The 17,953-nt window shown below is 44.4% G+C and overlaps 1 protein-coding gene across 1 annotated transcript in view; it reads left to right on the top strand.

Annotated features, from left to right (window-relative positions):
• The window catches only part of JAM3 (junctional adhesion molecule 3), a 29,463-nt gene that overhangs the window by 7,085 nt on the left and 4,425 nt on the right, over window positions 1–17,953 (top strand). The window contains exons 2-6 of the mRNA XM_011934709.1: window positions 10,143–10,208; window positions 10,987–11,100; window positions 14,873–15,025; window positions 15,450–15,652; window positions 16,596–16,695. Of these exons, the coding sequence (XP_011790099.1) occupies window positions 10,143–10,208; window positions 10,987–11,100; window positions 14,873–15,025; window positions 15,450–15,652; window positions 16,596–16,695 (636 nt within the window). The remainder of the gene's footprint in view (window positions 1–10,142; window positions 10,209–10,986; window positions 11,101–14,872; window positions 15,026–15,449; window positions 15,653–16,595; window positions 16,696–17,953) is intronic.

Below are 17,953 nucleotides of genomic sequence, written 5' to 3' on the forward strand. Positions count from 1 at the left end.
CAAACCTGCACGTTATGCACATGTACCCTAGAACTTAAAGTATAATTAAAAAAAAAAAAAAAAGAAATTAAAAAAAAAAATACTATTTTTACATTTTTGTATATTTCTCTTGCTCTGTATTCATTTCCATTCCCCTCTGTATTAGTTTACTAGAAATTGCATAACAAAATACCATAAACAGGTGGCTTAAACAGCAGAATGTATTTTCTCATAGTACTGCAGGCTGGGAAGTCCAAAATCAAGGTGCTGGCAGGGTTGGTTTCTCCTGAGGCCTCTCCTTGGCCAGTAGGTGACTCCCTTCTTGCTGTGTCCTCATATCATCTTTCCCCTGTGCAGGCACATCCCTGGTATCTCTTCAAGTTTGTTGTTGTTGTTTTTTTTTGAGACAGAGTATCGCTCTCTTGCCCCGGTTGGAGTGTAGTGGCCGGATCTCAGCTCACTGCAAGCTCCGCCTCCTGGGTTCACACCATTCTCCTGCCTCAGCCTCCCAAGTAGCTGGTACTATAGGTGCCTGCCACTGCGCCTGGCTAATTTTTTGTATTTTTAGTAGAAGTGGGGTTTCACCCTATTAGCCAGGATGGTCTCAATCTCCTGACATTGTTATTCGCCCACCTCAGCCTCCCAAAGTGCTGGGATTACAGGCGTGAGCTACCGCGCCCAGCCTCTCTTCAAGTTCTTAGAAGGACACTAGTCATATTGGATTAGGTCCACACCCTTATGACCTTCTTCAACCTTAATTACTGTCTCAGATTTAAAACCTTTACATTTGAAACGTGCTGTTCTCTGGGCCTCTGGAAAATCATTGGTCCCTAGATAGCAAGTAGAATAATGATAATAAATGGTCCCCCTTCTAAAATGTTTAACTTATTTATCTTCAGTTATTGGTGAAAGAAGGGTAAGTTTTTAAATAATATGTTACATTTGAGAAAAATTGAAGTGTGCAAAATCATATTAAAAGTCAGTAAGAGGCCAGGCATGATGGCTCACACCTGTAATCCTAGCACTTTGGGAGGCCAAGGTGGGCAGATTGCTTGAGCTTAGGAGTGCGAGACCAGCCTGGGCAACACAGTGAAACCCCATCTCTACTAAAATACAAAAAATAAGTTGGGCGTGGTGGCAGGCGCCTACAGTCCCAGCTACTCAGGAGGCTGAGGCAGGAGAATTGCTTGAACCCGGCAGGCGGAAGTCGCGGTGAGCCAAGATCACGCCACTGCACTCCAGCCTTGGTTACAGAGCGAGACTCTTTCTCCAAAAAAAAAAAAAAAAATGTCAGTAAGAGTATTAAAAACAGGGCCCCAGATAGTTCATAGCTTTGGCATGTAGAAGAGTTTTGAAGGTGGAATTATAAGCACATTGAGTAGTTACCTCTGTCCTGGATTAAGCCACCTAGTTCTGGATTGAAAACACATTTGCTAGTTCTACCTGAAGCAATTAAATATTGGGAAAACATAAGCTCAGAATGCCAGTTTACCAACTTACAGTGAGAATGAGAGCTCCGTTATCAAAGAAACACTGAAAGAGCAAAGACACTAAGTCAGTCTGTGTTTGGATTGGTGTAGATTTCTCTCATGCCATTTGCCACATTGTATTGAAAGTATCTGTGTCTTTTCCCCCTACTTAAAATAAGTAACTTTTCCAGAAACTTACTGGGTTCTTAGGTATTATGGTTGGGAATCAGATACAGGGATGAATAAGAATGACTAAAAAAGAAAATAGTGACAAGGTAACTTATAGTGATCTCAGCAAAATTGTGGACTAGGACGTTCCAGGCTCCTGCTCACCAGCAGAAAAATTAAAAAATCACCCAGTAGCTACCTGAACCAACATTGTAGAAGCTCTGAAATCAGTCAAACAAAGATTATAGCAACCGAGCAAACATCTGACCAAGAAGAGCCATCTTTAGTAGGAAACACTTGTGGCATTTTTACACACCCTTGCCCTACCCTCTCCCTGGCATAGTAGCTGCTTTGGTCTCGAACAGGCAGTAGCTCTTCCCCAGCTTTTCTCTCAAACCGGAGGGAACAGAGCAGACCTTATTTGCAAATTAATGTGTATGTCTGTTCCATCCTTTCTGGGGGATACCTGAAGGCCGAATGCAAGGTGCTTGTCTCTCTTGTATGACCAGGGAAGCAGGCAGTAACACCAGTGGGCACTGCTAGTCAAAGCTACAGAGTGACTATAAACCTACAGATGCCTGAAGAGATTCTGGCTGGACGTGTACAGTAGGCCCTGTAAGGCCCAGAGGAGAAGCTGGGTGAGGTTCTTAGGAAGTTAAGACTCTCAAAAGCATCCACATAAGTGAAGGAAAGTAGAAAGCCATGCTCATGTCAGGCAAGACACATGATCAGAAAAGCCCTGTAAAGATACTAAGATTCATCCCAGGCTGGTGTGTAGATTCAGAATAAGCCTAGCTAAGAGATGAAGGAGTACCCCTGCACAGAGCCGGTCTACAAAACTCAGAGAGGCAGCTATAATATGCTCTTTTTTTTTGGCGTCGGCGGGGTGGGGATTTTGTTTTAGCGTTCGTTCATTTCAGCTTTTGGCACTTAAGACAGTCTTGATTATACTCTTATAATAGCTGAACACAAGGTTAAGGAACCTTAGTAACCACACTGGAAAAGGAATAGTCTTTGCAAAAGAAAGTTCTGAGTTTCAAATGAACTCCTACAGCCTTAAACAATAATTTTTTTAAAAAACACAGCAAATCTTGGGGGAGGGGGACAATCTGATTTCCAGAGTTACCGTATTATAATAATTGAATGCCAGATTTTCAACAACAGCATTAACAACAACAATAAAAAATAACAAAGCATACAAAGAAACAGGAAAACATGACTCATTTTTAAAGGAACTAAATGGATGGACAGAAACTGTCCCAGAGGCAGCATGGATATTGGACTTATTAGCCAAAGCTATTTGTTTAAAATATGCACAAGCACCTAAGGGGAGAACATGGACAAAGAACTAAAGGCAATCAGGCAAACAGTCCCTGAACAAAAGGACACTATCGATAAAGACATAGAAATTACAGAAATGAAACAAACAGATTTTGGAGCTGAAAATACAATAACTGAAATGAAAAATTTACCAGAGGGGTTCAACAGCAGATTGATGCAGATAGAAGAAAGAACTAGCAAAGTAGAAGTTAGGACGATTGTCAAGTTTGAGAAGCAAAAAGAAAAAGAATGAAGAAAAGCGAACATAGTCTAAGCGACTCATGGGACCACCACGTGGACCATCATATGCATTGTGGGAGTTTTAGAAGAAGGAGAAATATGGGGCAGAAAGATTATTTTAAGAAATGATGAAGAATAAATGCCCCAAATTTGATGAAGGGCATAGATCCACAAATCCGAGAATCTCACTAGACTTTAAGTAGAATCAACCAAAGAGACTCACACTGAGACACATGATCAAACTTGACAAAGAGAAATTCTTAAAAGCACCCAGAGAGAGGTGACTCAGCAGATACAGTTCATCTTCAAGAAGACTATAAGCTGAATTCTTACCAGAAACCTTGGAGGCCAGAAGGAAGTGGGGTGATATATTTAAAGTGCTGCAAGAAAACAATTGTAAACCACGAATTCTATATCCAGCAAAACCATCCTTCAGCTATGAAGCAGAAATTAAGACATTGCCAGATAAATGAAAGCTGAGGGAGTTCATTACCACCAGACCTCTACAGGAAATATGAAAGGGAGACCCGCAGGTTGAAATGAAAAAATAGACAATAACTTGAAGGTGTATGAAGATACTGAGATCTCCGATAAAGGTAATTACATGAGTTAATACTTACAATTTTGGTTTATAATTGTGATTTTTGAAGAAATTATAACACAAATCCAGGTCAGTTAGGCCCTGATTAAATCCCAGTAGGTTAGACTCTGGTAAGACAATTTCTCTTTTGGGCAGGACTTGTTAAGGACAGAATGCTTTAGAGGTATTTCAAATGGCTAACATTTCCCCTCCCTATGCCAGGAGCATGAGGGGATTTTTCTCCTGTCTTCGGTGAGAGAACCAGGTAGGGCCTCTGGAGATAAAACTCACAAGAATGTCTAGGGGGCCTGCTAAGACTGGGCCCCGTGGAGTTGTTAACTCTCAGACTTGTTGGCACTGAGACTCCAACGATTCGTCAATTCTAGTTGAGGTTTTCCTACTCTAGTACTGGTGGTTCCTGCAGAGGCTGCTCTGGAGTTTCTGCTCTGCAGGTTGGGATTCTCTGTCTGCCTGTCTGTCTCTCCAATCTGGAGACAGTGTTTTGGCCTGTGACCTCAGTTCTCGGACAAATCTAAGAAGAGTTGTGGATTTTCAGCTTTTTACTTGTTGTCAAGATGGATGAGGGCTTCCAAGCTGTTTGCATGCTAGACTGAGAACCAGAATTCTGTGTGTTGGTTTTGTATCCCGCAGCCTTGGTGAACTCATTTATTTATTCTGATATTTTTAGTGTTAGAATATGTAGGGTTTTCTATGTCTAAGATCATGCCAGCTACAAACAGACATAATTTTCCTACTTCCTTTCCAACTTTGATTCCTTTTTTGTCTTTTTCTTGACAAATTGCTCTTGCTAGAAATTCCAATGTCATGTTGAATAGAAGCAGTGAAAGTGGGCATCGTCTTGTTCCTGATTGTAGGGGAAAAACTTTGAGTCTTTCATCACTGAATATGCTGTCAGCTGTAGATTTTTCATATAGGACCTTTATCATGTATAGAAAGTTCTTTCTATTGCTAGTTTACTGAGTGTTTTTATCTTGAAAGGTTGTTGCATTAGGTCAGATGCTTTTTCTGCATTGGTTGGGATGATCATGTGGTTTTTTCCCCTTCACTTTGTTAATATGTTGTAATACTGTAATTGTTTTTTATGTGTTTCAGGAAGAAATCCCACTTGTTAGGTACTTAACTCTAGCTGCCGCTCGTCATCTTTCCACCCAAGGGGGGTGGGGATGGAGACACAGTGGTGAAGGTCACAGCCCAAGGGCATAGTCGTCCTGAAAGACTGAGACCTAATCATAGGTCTATAGAATGCTTCCCCCCTACACACACACCTTACCCACCATAACATTAAAGGCTTGTTTACTACAGTTTATTTTCCTGGGTAATCATGTCTGGCTTTCAACAAAAAGTACAATGCATACTAAAAAGCAAAAACAGTTTGAGGAAATGGAGCAAGCATCAGAACTCGGATATGAAAGAGATGTTGGAATTATCAGACTGGGCATTTAAAACAACTCTGGTTAATATGCTAAGGGTTCTAATGGAAAAAGTAGATAACATAAGTAGATAACATGCAAGAACAGATGGACAGTGCAAGCAGGGAGATGGAAATTTTCAGAAAGAATCGAAAGGAAACACTAGAGATCAAAAAACTATAGCAGAAATGAAAAATGTTTTTGGTGGACTCAGCCTCTCAGCTTGAGGATATGCCAACAGAAACGTCCAAAACTGAAAGCGCAGAGAGAAAGATGACCTGAAAAATGGAACAGAATATACAAGAAACGTGGGGCAACCACAGAAGATGTAACAAACTTGTAAATGATAATACCAGAAACAGAAGATAAGAACAAAAATTTTTGAAGCAATTATGACTGAGAATTTCCCCAAATTAATGCCAGACACTAAACCATAGATCCATGAAGCTCAGAAAACACCAAACAGGATAAATGCCAAAAAAAAAAAAAAAAAATCTAGGCATATAATGATCACACTGCAGAAAATCAAAGATAGATAAAGCATAAGAGGACAGAGGGGAAAAGCACCTTAGCTATAGAGGAGGAAGAGTAAGAATTACATCGTACAGTGTTTGGACTGTGTAGTAATTCTGTGTTTAACTTTCCAAGGAACTGCCAAACTTTTCATGGTGGCTGCACCATTTTACTTTCCCATCAGCAGTGTACAGGGTTTGGGTTTCTCCACATCCTCACCAACACTTACTATTTCCCCCCTTTGAAAGAAATCATAACCATCCTAATGGGTGTGAAGTGGTATCTCATTGTGGTCTAGATCTAATGTCCTTAAAGGCTAGTGATGTTGAGCAGCTTTTCATGGTATATCTTCTTTGGAAGCATGTCTGTTCAAATTCTTTGCCCATTTTAAAATTTGTTCATTTGTGTTTTTTTTGTGAGTTGTAGGAGTTCTTTCTATATTCTGGATGTTAATCCCTTATCATATATATATCTGCTTTGTAAATATTTTCTCCCATTCTGTCTATTGTCTCTTCACTTTCTTGGTAGTGTCCTTTGATGTTTACAGTTTTTTGATGAAGTCCAGTTTACCTATTTTGTTCTTTTGTTGTCCATGCTGTTGGTGTCATATCAAATCATTGCCTAACTCAGTGTCATGAAGATGTTTCTCTGTGTTCTTCCAAAATTTTATAGTTTTAGCTCTTAAATTTAGGTGTTTTACATGTTTTAAGCTAATTTCTGTATTTGACTTAATATAAGGGTCTGACTTCATCGTTTTGCGTGTGGATATCCAGTTTTCCCAGCACCATTGTTGGAAAGGTTGTCCTTTCTTCATTAAATGATTTTGGCATCTTTGTGGAAAATCATTTGATCCTATATGCAAGGATTTATTTCTGGGCGATTCTTTTCCTTTGATCTGCATGTCAGTCTTGATGCTGTGGGGGGACCCCACACTGTTTTAATCACTCTACCTTTGTAGTAAGTTTTGCAATCAAACATTGAAATATAATAAAGATGAATAAATATGTTTTTTTTAAAATCCTAAAATGTTAGCTCCATGAGAGCACGGATTTTTATCTATCCTTTTTTTTTTTTTTTTTGAGATGGAGTCTCATTCTGTTGCCCAGGCTGGAGTGCAGTGGCCTGATCTCAGCTCACTGTAACCCCCACCTCCTGGGTTCAAGTGATTCTCCTGTCTCAACCTACTGAGTAGCTGGGATTACAGGCGTGTGCCACCATGCCTGGCTAATAGATTTTTATATATCTTATTCATGTATTAGCCCTAATATCTAGACAGGTATCTAGTACATAATAAGAGATAAATAAAAACTGTTGAACGGCCAGGCACAGTGGCTCACCCCTGTAATCTCAGCACTTTGGGAGGCCGAGGCGGATAGATCACCTGAGGTCAGGAGTTCGAGACCAGTCTGGCCAACGTGGTGAAACCCTGTCTCTACTAAAAATGCAAGAATTAGCCAGGTGTGGTGGCAGGCACCTGTAATCCCAGCTACTTGGGAGGCTGAGACAGGAGAATTGCTTGAACCTGGGAGGCGGAGGTTGCATTGAGCCGAGATCACACCATTGCACTCCAGCCTGGGTGACAAGAGTGAAACTCTGTCTCAAAAAACAAAACAAAAACTGCTGAATGAATGGAATTTCCCAGAGAGCTTAGAGTATGATGGACAGGCCAAAATAGACAGGAAATTGAATAGGAATAACAGCATTTGACAAATTGGCAGTTTTCCTTTTTCCTCCTTCCAAAAAACCCTTTGCTCAGTCTTAAATAATGTAACTTCAGTATGAGTATTCCTGTAGCACTGGATTCAATGTGTGCACAATTAAACTTCAGCAGCCACCGCTGCAGGCGGGCTCCCAGAACCCATCTCCTTAGTAGTTCTGTCAGAATCTTATCCCCAGGCATCGGGCAGGATTCTGGATGAGTTGCTTACGATGTCTTCACGGGTTAGATTTGTGCCTTCCAATCCTCACACTACCATTCTTTTATACAGTTACTACTACATTTTAAAGTGGCACCTTGGTCTATTGGGGATGGGCAAGAAAGGAGTTCTAGAGTATTAGTAAAGTTAAGGATTATTTGGAAATAGAAGGATAATTCTGAGGAAGGACTCTCAGCGTGGGACCTTATTTGATGTAGTGCCCAGCTATTGCAGATAGTCATTTAAGCTGGAACTTTACGTGATTTGTAGTGATCCTCTGCTCTGGAGTCTTCCTGGGACATACTGCCTTCTAGGATTGGTATAAAAAGCTACCTGTATTTAAGTCTCATGTGTAGTTCAGAAAAATAAAATACAAAGCTGCTTGTGAAACTTACCTAGGATAGTTGAGCAAGAGAGTGGTCAGGCCAAGGCTTCATTAAGAAATACAAAGCAGGCCGGGCGCGGTGGCTCACGCCTGTAGTCCCAGCACTTTGGGAGGCCAAGGCGGGCAGATCATGAGCTCAGGAGATCGAGACCATCCTGGCTAACACAGTGAAACCCCATCTCTACTAAAAATACAAAAAATTAGCTGGGCATGGTGGCGGGCGCCTGTAGTCCCAGCTACTCAGGAGGCTGAGACAGGAGAATGGCTTGAACCCGGGAGGCGGAGCTTGCAGTGAGCCACTGCACTCCGGGAGGCGGAGCTTGCAGATGGCGCCACTGCACTCCAGCCTGGGCAACAGAGCGAGACTCCGTCTCAAAAAAAAAAAAGTATAAAACATTCATTTCTTTGCCATAATGCTGAGGGATAAACGAAGTGACGATTGCCATTATTTAGCTTCTTTGAGGTTGTAAGAAACAAATTGGTTTAGTTTACCTTCCAAGTTTATTATAAAGATACATATCTCAGTTCACCTTCATGAAAATTAAACATCATTTACCGTTTATGTCCTCTAGTTCACCTGTTGTTATCAACTCTAGTATTTCCACCATTTTGACCAATCAGCCTATATCTCCTATTTCTCTAGACTAAGCTCTTCCATTTTCTTACTTCTCTTGGCTTCATACTTCTTAAGAGAAAAGATGTGATTGAGGTGTCCAGTTATTATCCAGGTGAGCAGTGCTCTCGTGACTCACCTCTCAGTCCCCTGATGGGCTTCGGGCCAGAGCTGATCCCTGGTCATAGTCCCTTGTAGCCAGTGTCGGTGTCTCATCTAAGTTACGGTGATCATACTGAAGAAATGTTTATGGTCACTTTCCTTAGAAGACACTTGTGTGGCCTTGGTAGAGACGCAGAGCCTCATATATCATTCTTTAGTGATGCATCACTGGGAGCTTTCATTTTGAAGAAGTAGAAAGGGCTGCACGTGCACGGGATGTATTTCTGGCTTCCAGAGGGAGTAGCGGTGGTTATCCAAACAAAATAAAATTATCTGCACTTGTTCTTTGTTCTATAACCTTTTGTAGAAGTGTTTTAGGAACCAATAGCAATTCAGGTATATTATACTTCTGTTTTCCATCCCTCTTTATTGGATTATTCTTTAGGGCTTTTGCTAGAATTAGTGAAATCTGACTATTGAGAAAGAAAAGATCCATGTAGCTGGGCCGTTAAAGAAAATAAAGGAAAAGAATGGGCTGCGTGAGGCTGCCCAACATGCAAGGAGTTAAAGCAGCTTGGAGCAGAGTTGCGCTGTCCATTTTCTTTAGCGGTTATCATAAGCCGGGACCCAGAGGCCTTCTGGGGTGTTCCGTATGAAGTCCTTCTTCGGGGACGGCATATTTCACTAGGGGCGTGACAGCTGAAGAATAGTATTTTGTAGGTGGTCCATGTACCTACTTGATCTTCTCTCCAAGATTAGTTGAGAAATTTTGAGACTGTGGTAAACAGGTTTCTGATTACCCATAAGGAATCAGATGCTAGTTTTGAAAGGGATTGCCATGCAAGTAGCTACCTTGCTTTCATCACTGATATTCTCATTTCAACAAAGATCGGTGAAAACGTCGTGGACGGGAACCACCGGGTGCTCATACAGCACGGTGGACTCCTAGCTGTTTGATAACCCAGAGAGTGTTGGTGCCGCCCTGCAGGGGAGAGCTCCAGCCCAAGAGTCTGGACTGGATCGTGTGCCACCGAGGGTGCCTGTGCCGCACTGGAAGCCTGGGGAAGAGGGGAGGATGGAGGGAGGAAGGGCAGAAGGCCCAGGCAGGTCTGGGTGAGAGGTGTTGAAGGGTCAATAGGAAATGCTTAGCAAAAGGCTTTAAAGCTCTGAGGGCTTTGTTCTGGGACTAAAAAGGAGAAGGAATTCTTAGAACTCTTCTCTTTCCCTTGGTTCCTTCCAGTGAAGGTCAGATTTGAGAGAGGAAGCAGTTAACTTGGCTTACCTAAGAGACTTTATTGTGGAATATTTTTCCATCCTCTGTGGTTAGTAACCATAGCCTACACAGACAGGAAAACCTGACCTCAGTGCAAGGTTTCTCTGCTGTTTGAGATACATTGTCTCTGATTTTACGTTTCTTTCTCCTTCAGGCTGCCTGATAGGGGCTGTAAACCTCAAATCCAGCAATCGAACCCCAGTGGTACAGGAATTTGAAAGTAAGTACAAAGGAAACGCCTCGGATAACGGGCTCCATCTACTGGGCATTTGGTGTCTTGCAGCCAACTCAGGACACAGCCGTCTGCAGCGTGCCGAGGAGATGCTGGAGGTGGGCTGCTCTGCGGCGCACAGGCCCATGAAGCATGGCATCAGCAGGCCGGCAGGGAGCCCCGTGCGGCTTTCCATCAGCTGGCATCGCACTCCTGCCTGGCTTTGTGATCACACAACAAAGACATTTCTTTCTTTCTTTTTTTTTTGAGATGGAGTCTCGCTCTTGTTGCCCAGGCTGGAGTGCAGTGGTGCAATCTCAGCTCATTGCAGCCTCTGCCTCCCGGGTTGAAGCGATTCTCCTGCCTCAGCCTCCTGAGTAGCTGGGATTACAGGTACCCGCCACCACCCCCAGCTGATTTTTGTGTGGGGCTTTGCCATGTTTGGCCTGGTTGGTCTCAAACTCCTGACCTCAGGTGATCTGCCCTCCTCGGCCTCCCAAAGTGCTAAGATTACAGGTGTGAGCCACCGTGCCTGGCCAAGAAATTTCTTATATACAAGCAGGGTGTTTAAGGGAGGGGTACACTATGTAGTAAAATCCTTGCCGGTTATCTTTATTTTCTGGCAAAAACTCATCCTTTCTCAAAGTCTCTTGGAGTATGGAACTGGCTAGGTTTTTAATCTGCGTGAAAGGCCTCTTGAATTAGAGATAGCTTGCAGGGTCTGGGTGCAGCTGCACTAAAAGCACTGCACATTCACTGAGAGTTCTTTTTTTTCTTTGCTTGTTAGGTGTGGAACTGTCTTGCATCATTACAGATTCGCAGACAAGTGACCCCAGGATCGAATGGAAGAAAATTCAAGATGACCAAACCACATATGTGTTTTTTGACAACAAAATTCAGGGTATGATCCTGTAGTTGTCCTGCCTGTTGACCTTCCCTCTGCCCGTAGACCGGGGTGTGCACTCTAGCCAGAAACTTACCTCAGACTGGTAACCTGCATCTGTAGCTAGGACTGAGTTTTTTATTTTTTATTTATTTACTTTTTAAGATTTATAATTATGGAGAATTTCAAACATATGCAAAAGTAATGCAAGTGGCATATCAAGCCTCCCTGTACCTGTCACCCAGCATCCGCAAGTGCAGCTCATTAGCTAGGATCTTAATCTGCTCACAGCCCCATCTCTTTGGGGAATCAAAGTGAGCATTTTCCTAGGCCATCTTCTCACGATCCTCATGTGTGTGATGTAAGTGAGTGAATGAGAAAGGACCGTATGTTTCAGCAAGGGCACGGCACAAACTGACTGAGCCAGCCACTGAGTTTCAGGCTTGGTCCTGGGGTTGCCGATGGGGAGAAAGCACGGGGTACCCTGAAGTGATCCCGGGTGGGAGGCTGGTGGTCAGAGAAGGCTCCCCAAAGTGGCCTCTCTGGGTGCGGTGTGAAGGGTGGCTGGTTAGCAGGCAAGATGGTGTGGAGAGAGGTGGTCAGGAGAGAACGCTGTGTATGAAGATGCAGAAGCAACAGACAGACTGACTGATGGGAAAGACTGCAAGTTCCCCACTGTTGCCGGTACATGGACAGGGAGAGAGGGAGGAGAGGGGTTGGAGAGGTCACCTGGCCAGGCAGACTGCACTGACTGCCAGGCGAGCATGGGCGGTATCTGAGGGGAAATGCCATGGCTGCATCTACGTTTCAGAAGACGAAGTGGCTGCTGTAGAGAAGAGATTGGAGGCGGCACAACTCAGAGCAGAGGCCCAAGTCAGAGGCCTTCTGCTGAGTCCAGGAGAGGGCTGGCGGGGGCCCAAGCTGGGGTGCAGGCAGGGAAAGAGACTCGGGGGGGGCCTGCTGGGGCTTCGCTGTGCCAAGCGGCACAGAGGGAGGCAGGCAGGTGGCTAGAGAGGAGGATGACACCTTTTTTCTGACAGGAGGGCGGGAGCCGCAGGAGGTACACATGCAGGCTTGTGCATCGGTCGGAGCCTGTGGAGTTCTCAGAGCAGCTGAGGGTTGAGAGGGATTTGTGGGAACTGCTCCAACACAGTCTTGCTTTGGGTTCTCAGTGTTGTCAGGAGCCTGAGTCTCCTCAGAAGAGTTTTGCTTCCCACTCACATGAAGTCCCTCCTTTGCCTCTTATTTTTGGAGTGATGGAAATGTTCTTCTCAGAACACAGATCTGTTTTCTTTTTTTTTTTTTTTTTTTGAGATGGACTCTTGCCCTGTCCCCCACGCCGGAGGGCAGTGGCCGGATCTCAGCTCACTGCAAGCTCCGCCTCCCGGGTTCACGCCATTCTCCTGCCTCAGCCTCCCGAGTAGCTGGGACTACAGGCGCCCGCCACCTCGCCCGGCTAGTTTTTTGTATTTTTAGTAGAGACGGGGTTTCACCGTGTTAGCCAGGATGGTCTCGATCTCCTGACCTCGTGATCCGCCCGTCTCGGCCTCCCAGAGTGCTGGGATTACAGGCGTGAGCCACCGCGCCCGGCCCACAGATCTGTTTTCTTTGGCTACTCAGGCTGACCGTGCTAAACCCTGAGCATGTAGTTTAGAGCATCAGAGGAACCAGGTGAGAAATTGTTTAAAGAACTTTCTGTTTCTGGGGATGAAACATTTTGCTCTTAGCCACAGGGACGGGGAGGCTGAGGGAGACTGTTTCCCGCACCGAATGCAGGGACTGGGGGAGGATGCAGCTCTACTTGGCCTCTTGCCTCGCCTCAGTGCGGGCCTGCACCAAAAGCACCCTGGTGGGGTTTATCTGCTCTTTTCTCACATGGTAGAAGTTCGAGTCCTCCACCAATGGGTGGCTGTATAACAAAGTTTCTTATTAGACAATGTTGATACCGATGTCTGTGCTGCGTCGGAAGCATCTTTTAGTGGCTGTTTGTCGTGTATTGTGGCAAAAGCCCTTCGTGTCCTTGTCAGCGGTTGTCAGGGTCACTGGTAAGTAGTTGCTACTCTTTTGTGTCGTGTTTTCCTGACTCCTTCCCCTATTTGTTGTTTTCCAGGTTCTTCCTGCTTCTTTGAAAAGTGTCATTATGTCTTATGTTTAAAATCTTTTTTTCTTGAACGATAATTCATACTGCATAGGTCTCATCCTTTTAAAGTATACAATTCAGGGGTTTTTAGTATATTCACATAGTTGTGCAACCATCACCACTATCAAATTCCAGAACATTTTCATCACCCCACAAAGAAACCCCGCACCCAGCAGCAGTCAGTGCCCCTCCCGCATCCCCGGCAGCTCTGGTTCCACTTTGTGTGTCTCTGGATTTGCCTATTCTGGACACTTCATAGAAACTCTAGTCTTTCGTGGCCAACTTCTTTCTCTCAGCATCATGTTTTCAAGGCTCACCTGTGTTGCAGCGTGTGCCAGTACTTCATTTCTTTTTATGGCTGAATAATGGTCCATTGTAGACATACAGCATCATTTTATCCGTTCTATTGATGGATTAAAAAAATGGGTTGTCTCCACTTTTTGGCTATTATCAATAATGCTGCTATCAATATTTGTTTACAGGTTTTTGTGTGAACCTAAGTTTTCATTTCTCTGGGATAAATGACCAAGAGTACAATTGCTGGGTCTTATAGTAGTTGCATGTTTCGTTTTTTAAAAAACTGACAGTGTTTTTCAAAGCTGCTTTACGATTTTACATTCCTACCAGCAGTGTATTTTCCCACATCCTCACCAACACCTGTTACTGTCTGACTGTTTAAGCTCTAACCATCTTAGTGGATCTGAAGTGGCGTCTTGTGGATTTGATTTGCATTTTCTGGTGACTAATGATGTTGAGAGTCTTATTTGTGTATTTTCTTTGGAGAAAGGTCTGTTCAAATTTATGTCCATTTAAAAAGATTTTTTTTTCTAGAAACAGGATCTCACTGCATTGCACAGGCTGGACATGAATTCCCAGGCTCAAATAATCCTCCCACCTCAGCCTTCTGAGTAGCTGGGACTACACGTGTGCACCGCTGCACCCACCCTATGTCCAGTTTTTAAATTAAGTTGTCTGCTTATTACTGAAGTGTAAATTCTTTCTTTATGCCGGGTGCTAGGCCGAATGTCTGATTGGCAGATGTTTCTCCCATTAGGTGGATTGTGTTTTCACCTGCCTTTGTCCTTTGCGTTTGATGAAGTCCGGCATCACCGTTTTCAGTGCTTGTGCTTTTGGTGTCACAGCTAAGAAACCACTGCCCAGTCCAAGGTCATGAGGGATTTATGCTTCCGCATTTTTCTAAGAGTTTTATAGTTTTAACTCCTACGTTAGGTCTTCGTCGTATATGGAGTGAGACAGAGGTTCAACTTGATGTGTTTGCAAGTGGATATCAAGTTATCTCAGCATCATTTATGGAACACTGCTTGTTTTTCTAGTGGTGTTTTTTTTCTGTTCATGGGCAGTCCTTCCTGGAAATGAGGAGGAGGAGGTGAAGTTCCTGGCTTTAATGACAGAGACACATGGTAATGAGTGCGTCTTGCACACCAGGAACAATTTTTGGTGTTTAGGTTACAGGTAGGAATAGGTCATGGTTCCTGTCCTTAGAGAGTTCACTTCTGTACTCCGGAATAAAAATAAAAACGGATCCGCAGTCTTCCTTGCTGTGGCATCCAGTGCTGGCCCCAGAAACCACCCCCTTCGAGTGGCTGATTTCTTGAAAGAGTTTATTAGTGCCTCATGTCTTTTCTGTAGGAGACTTGGCAGGTCGTGCAGAAATACTGGGGAAGACGTCCCTGAAGATCTGGAACGTGACTCGGAGAGACTCAGCCCTTTATCGCTGTGAGGTCGTCGCTCGAAATGACCGCAAGGAAATTGATGAGATTGTGATCGAGTTAACTGTGCAAGGTAGGAGCTCATGCGAAGGTGAGACATTGCCGCCATGTTCAGGCCTCACGAGTCTGTAGCCGAGGGACGCATGAGATCAGGTAGCGTCTCGGTGTCTTTCCTTCCAGAACTGTGTCCCTGAGGGCTTCACATGGCTTAGGGAGGGGAGAACTGTTGAGAGCCCAGACTGCCTGAGTTGGGGGTAGAAGGTGAGAAGGGAAGTGAAGTTCCTATCACTTCCTTCCACCAGCTAGAGAAGGCACTTGAACACACAGGAGGGTGGGACGCAGTGGTGGCCTGTCAGTCTGCAGGGATCTGGGAACAGCAGTGGCGCAGGAACCCCTCAACTGGCTCTCTTGTCTTTGGAGCTGATTTCTTGTGGGCTTTCATAAGAATAGAGCCCTGTTGCTGAGATCTTAACCACCACCCCCTTCTTTTCCTACAGTGAAGCCAGTGACCCCTGTCTGTAGAGTGCCGAAGGCTGTACCAGTAGGCAAGATGGCAACGCTGTACTGCCAGGAGAGTGAGGGCCACCCCCGGCCTCACTACAGCTGGTATCGCAATGATGTGCCACTGCCCACGGATTCCAGAGCCAATCCCAGATTTCGCAATTCTTCTTTCCACTTAAACTCTGAAACAGGCACTCTGGTAAGATCTCTTCTAAAAGGTGAGAATGGAGATGTCTTTGTTGGGACAAGAGATGCTTATTGTGAAAATAGTAATTATTAGGAGAGATACTGAAATTTCTTGATAAGACAGGTGCTAAAAATCTAGAATGTTTGGGATTCTACAGGAAAAATGACCCTTCTTCCTTTTATAAACAAGTACATTCTTAGGGGGTAAGAGAAAGAAACCGTAGATTGAGACTGAAGAGAGATATTAAGCAAACGTTACTAGGGTCCTGATCGGATAATTAACTGTAAAAGTCATTAGACAATCGGGGAAATTCGATTACTGCAGGTATTTGATGATCTATTAAGCAATTATTAATTTAGGCATGATAAAGGTATTGTGGTTATAATTTTTTACAGTCTTCTAGAGATACTGAAGTATTTATGGATAAAAGGTGTTTGGAATTTGTTTCAAAATAACCCAGCGGTGGTGGTGGGAGGTGGGGGAGGAGAGAAAACAGATTGGTCATGCACTAGAGCACAAAGTACAAACCACACCAGGCTTTAGTGTGCATGTAGTTCTCTCCTGGGAGGTACCTTCTGGTCTGTGGACTATCCAGCTCCACACAGTCATCAGACAGATTATAATAGGGTCCTCTGTGTTCATTTTGCCAAAATGTTGCCCAAGGAGCAGTCACCATTGAAGAGCCCCTTTAGCAGAATAAAAGCAAGGCTCCACCTCACATTTTGGATGTTGCCGGGCTTTGGTGCCTCCAGTCCCAAGGGGATTGGCTGTTGGGGCGCTCTCAGGCAGGTGTCCGGGAGTGGGTCAGGGAGGAACATGCACAGTGCTGGGGAAGCCACGGGGAAGCTGAAAGCAAGCGAGCAGGTGTCGACCTAGTTCTGCACCCAGCTGGATGTGCTCTCAGAAGTCGGCCCCGTGATTGGTCCAATTATTTACTTGTCATTCCCTGAAACAGGTGTTCACTGCTGTTCACAAGGACGACTCTGGGCAGTACTACTGCATTGCTTCCAATGACGCAGGCTCAGCCAGGTGTGAGGAGCAGGAGATGGAAGTCTGTGAGTTTCTTTTTTGAAAAGGTTTCATCACAAGACTGGGAAGTGAAGAGAACATTTTAATTTAGTATTATACCATCAGCTTAGAGAACTCTTCTGCCATGGGTTAGCTTTCTTCTGGAGCCAACTAGATGCACCAGAACCCACTGGACAGCGAAGGGAAGGCTGAGAAAACTGAGTCCAGATAAGCAGGTCCTCAAAACAAAACCCTCTGGGATCTGCTGGTATTGGGAACGTGGCCGGCCTTGTAACTGTCACTGCGAGTTTCATAAACTCCATTCTTTGGTAATTGATAGAATTATTAAAATGTAAGGTGGTGTCGGGTGTCCAGAAGATTATCCAGTTACAACCATTTTGTAGAAAACGGACAGAGTTTTAGCCCTAGTAATTTTACCTGCAGACAAAGCTTTAGCCCTTAGAGTAATATTATCTCAGGGCTCTGGTTCCCCTAAAGGAGAGGGGTATTGAGAGGAGGATGGGGGCAGATAGGATGGGTCCAAATCACTTGGGGAGCTTTTTTTTTTTTTTCCTTAAAACAACAGCAGCAGCAGCAACAAAACCACTCCAGCCTGGGCGACAGAGTGAGACTCCATCCCCCTCAAAAAAGACAGAGAGACAGGGTCTTGCTTTGTTGCCCAGGCTGGAGTGCAGTGGTGTAATCACAGGTCACTGCATCCTCAAACCCAGATTTCAAGCCGTCCTCCCACCTCAGTCTCCTGAGTAGCTGGGACAACAGACACACACCACCAAGCTCAGCTAATTTTGTTTTTTGTAAATACAGGGCCTCACTGTTGCCCAGGCTGCTCTCAAACTCTTGGCCTCAAGCAGTCCTCCTGCCTCAGCCTCCCCAAGTGCTGGGATTCGCAGGCATGAGCCACTGTGCCTAGCCAGGAGCGTTTTTTAAATCTCTTCCTCCTCCCTATTTGGAGCTACCCTCAGAGCAGCGTTTTCTAAAACTGTCTCACGTACAGACCGAGCCCGCCTCAGACATATGCTAGAAATCGGTGTGTAAGACAAGCATTCCGAATGAGTCTTGCATCTGTCACATTTGAGAAACTCTGCTTTAGGGTTGTTTTCTCCTACAGTTTGGCCCCAGACCTATTTTAGCCTATTGACTTTCTGTTGATGAAACTTGGGAATTGACATTTTAATATCAAAATTGCATGGCCAGGCGCAGTGGCTCACACCTATAATCCTAGCACTTTGGTAGGCTGAGGCAGGTGGATCACCTGAGGTCAGGAGTTCGAGACCAGCCTGGCCA

This window comes from Colobus angolensis, unplaced genomic scaffold (assembly GCF_000951035.1).
Source record: "Colobus angolensis palliatus isolate OR3802 unplaced genomic scaffold, Cang.pa_1.0 Scaffold137, whole genome shotgun sequence".
Lineage (NCBI taxonomy): Eukaryota > Metazoa > Chordata > Mammalia > Primates > Cercopithecidae > Colobus > Colobus angolensis.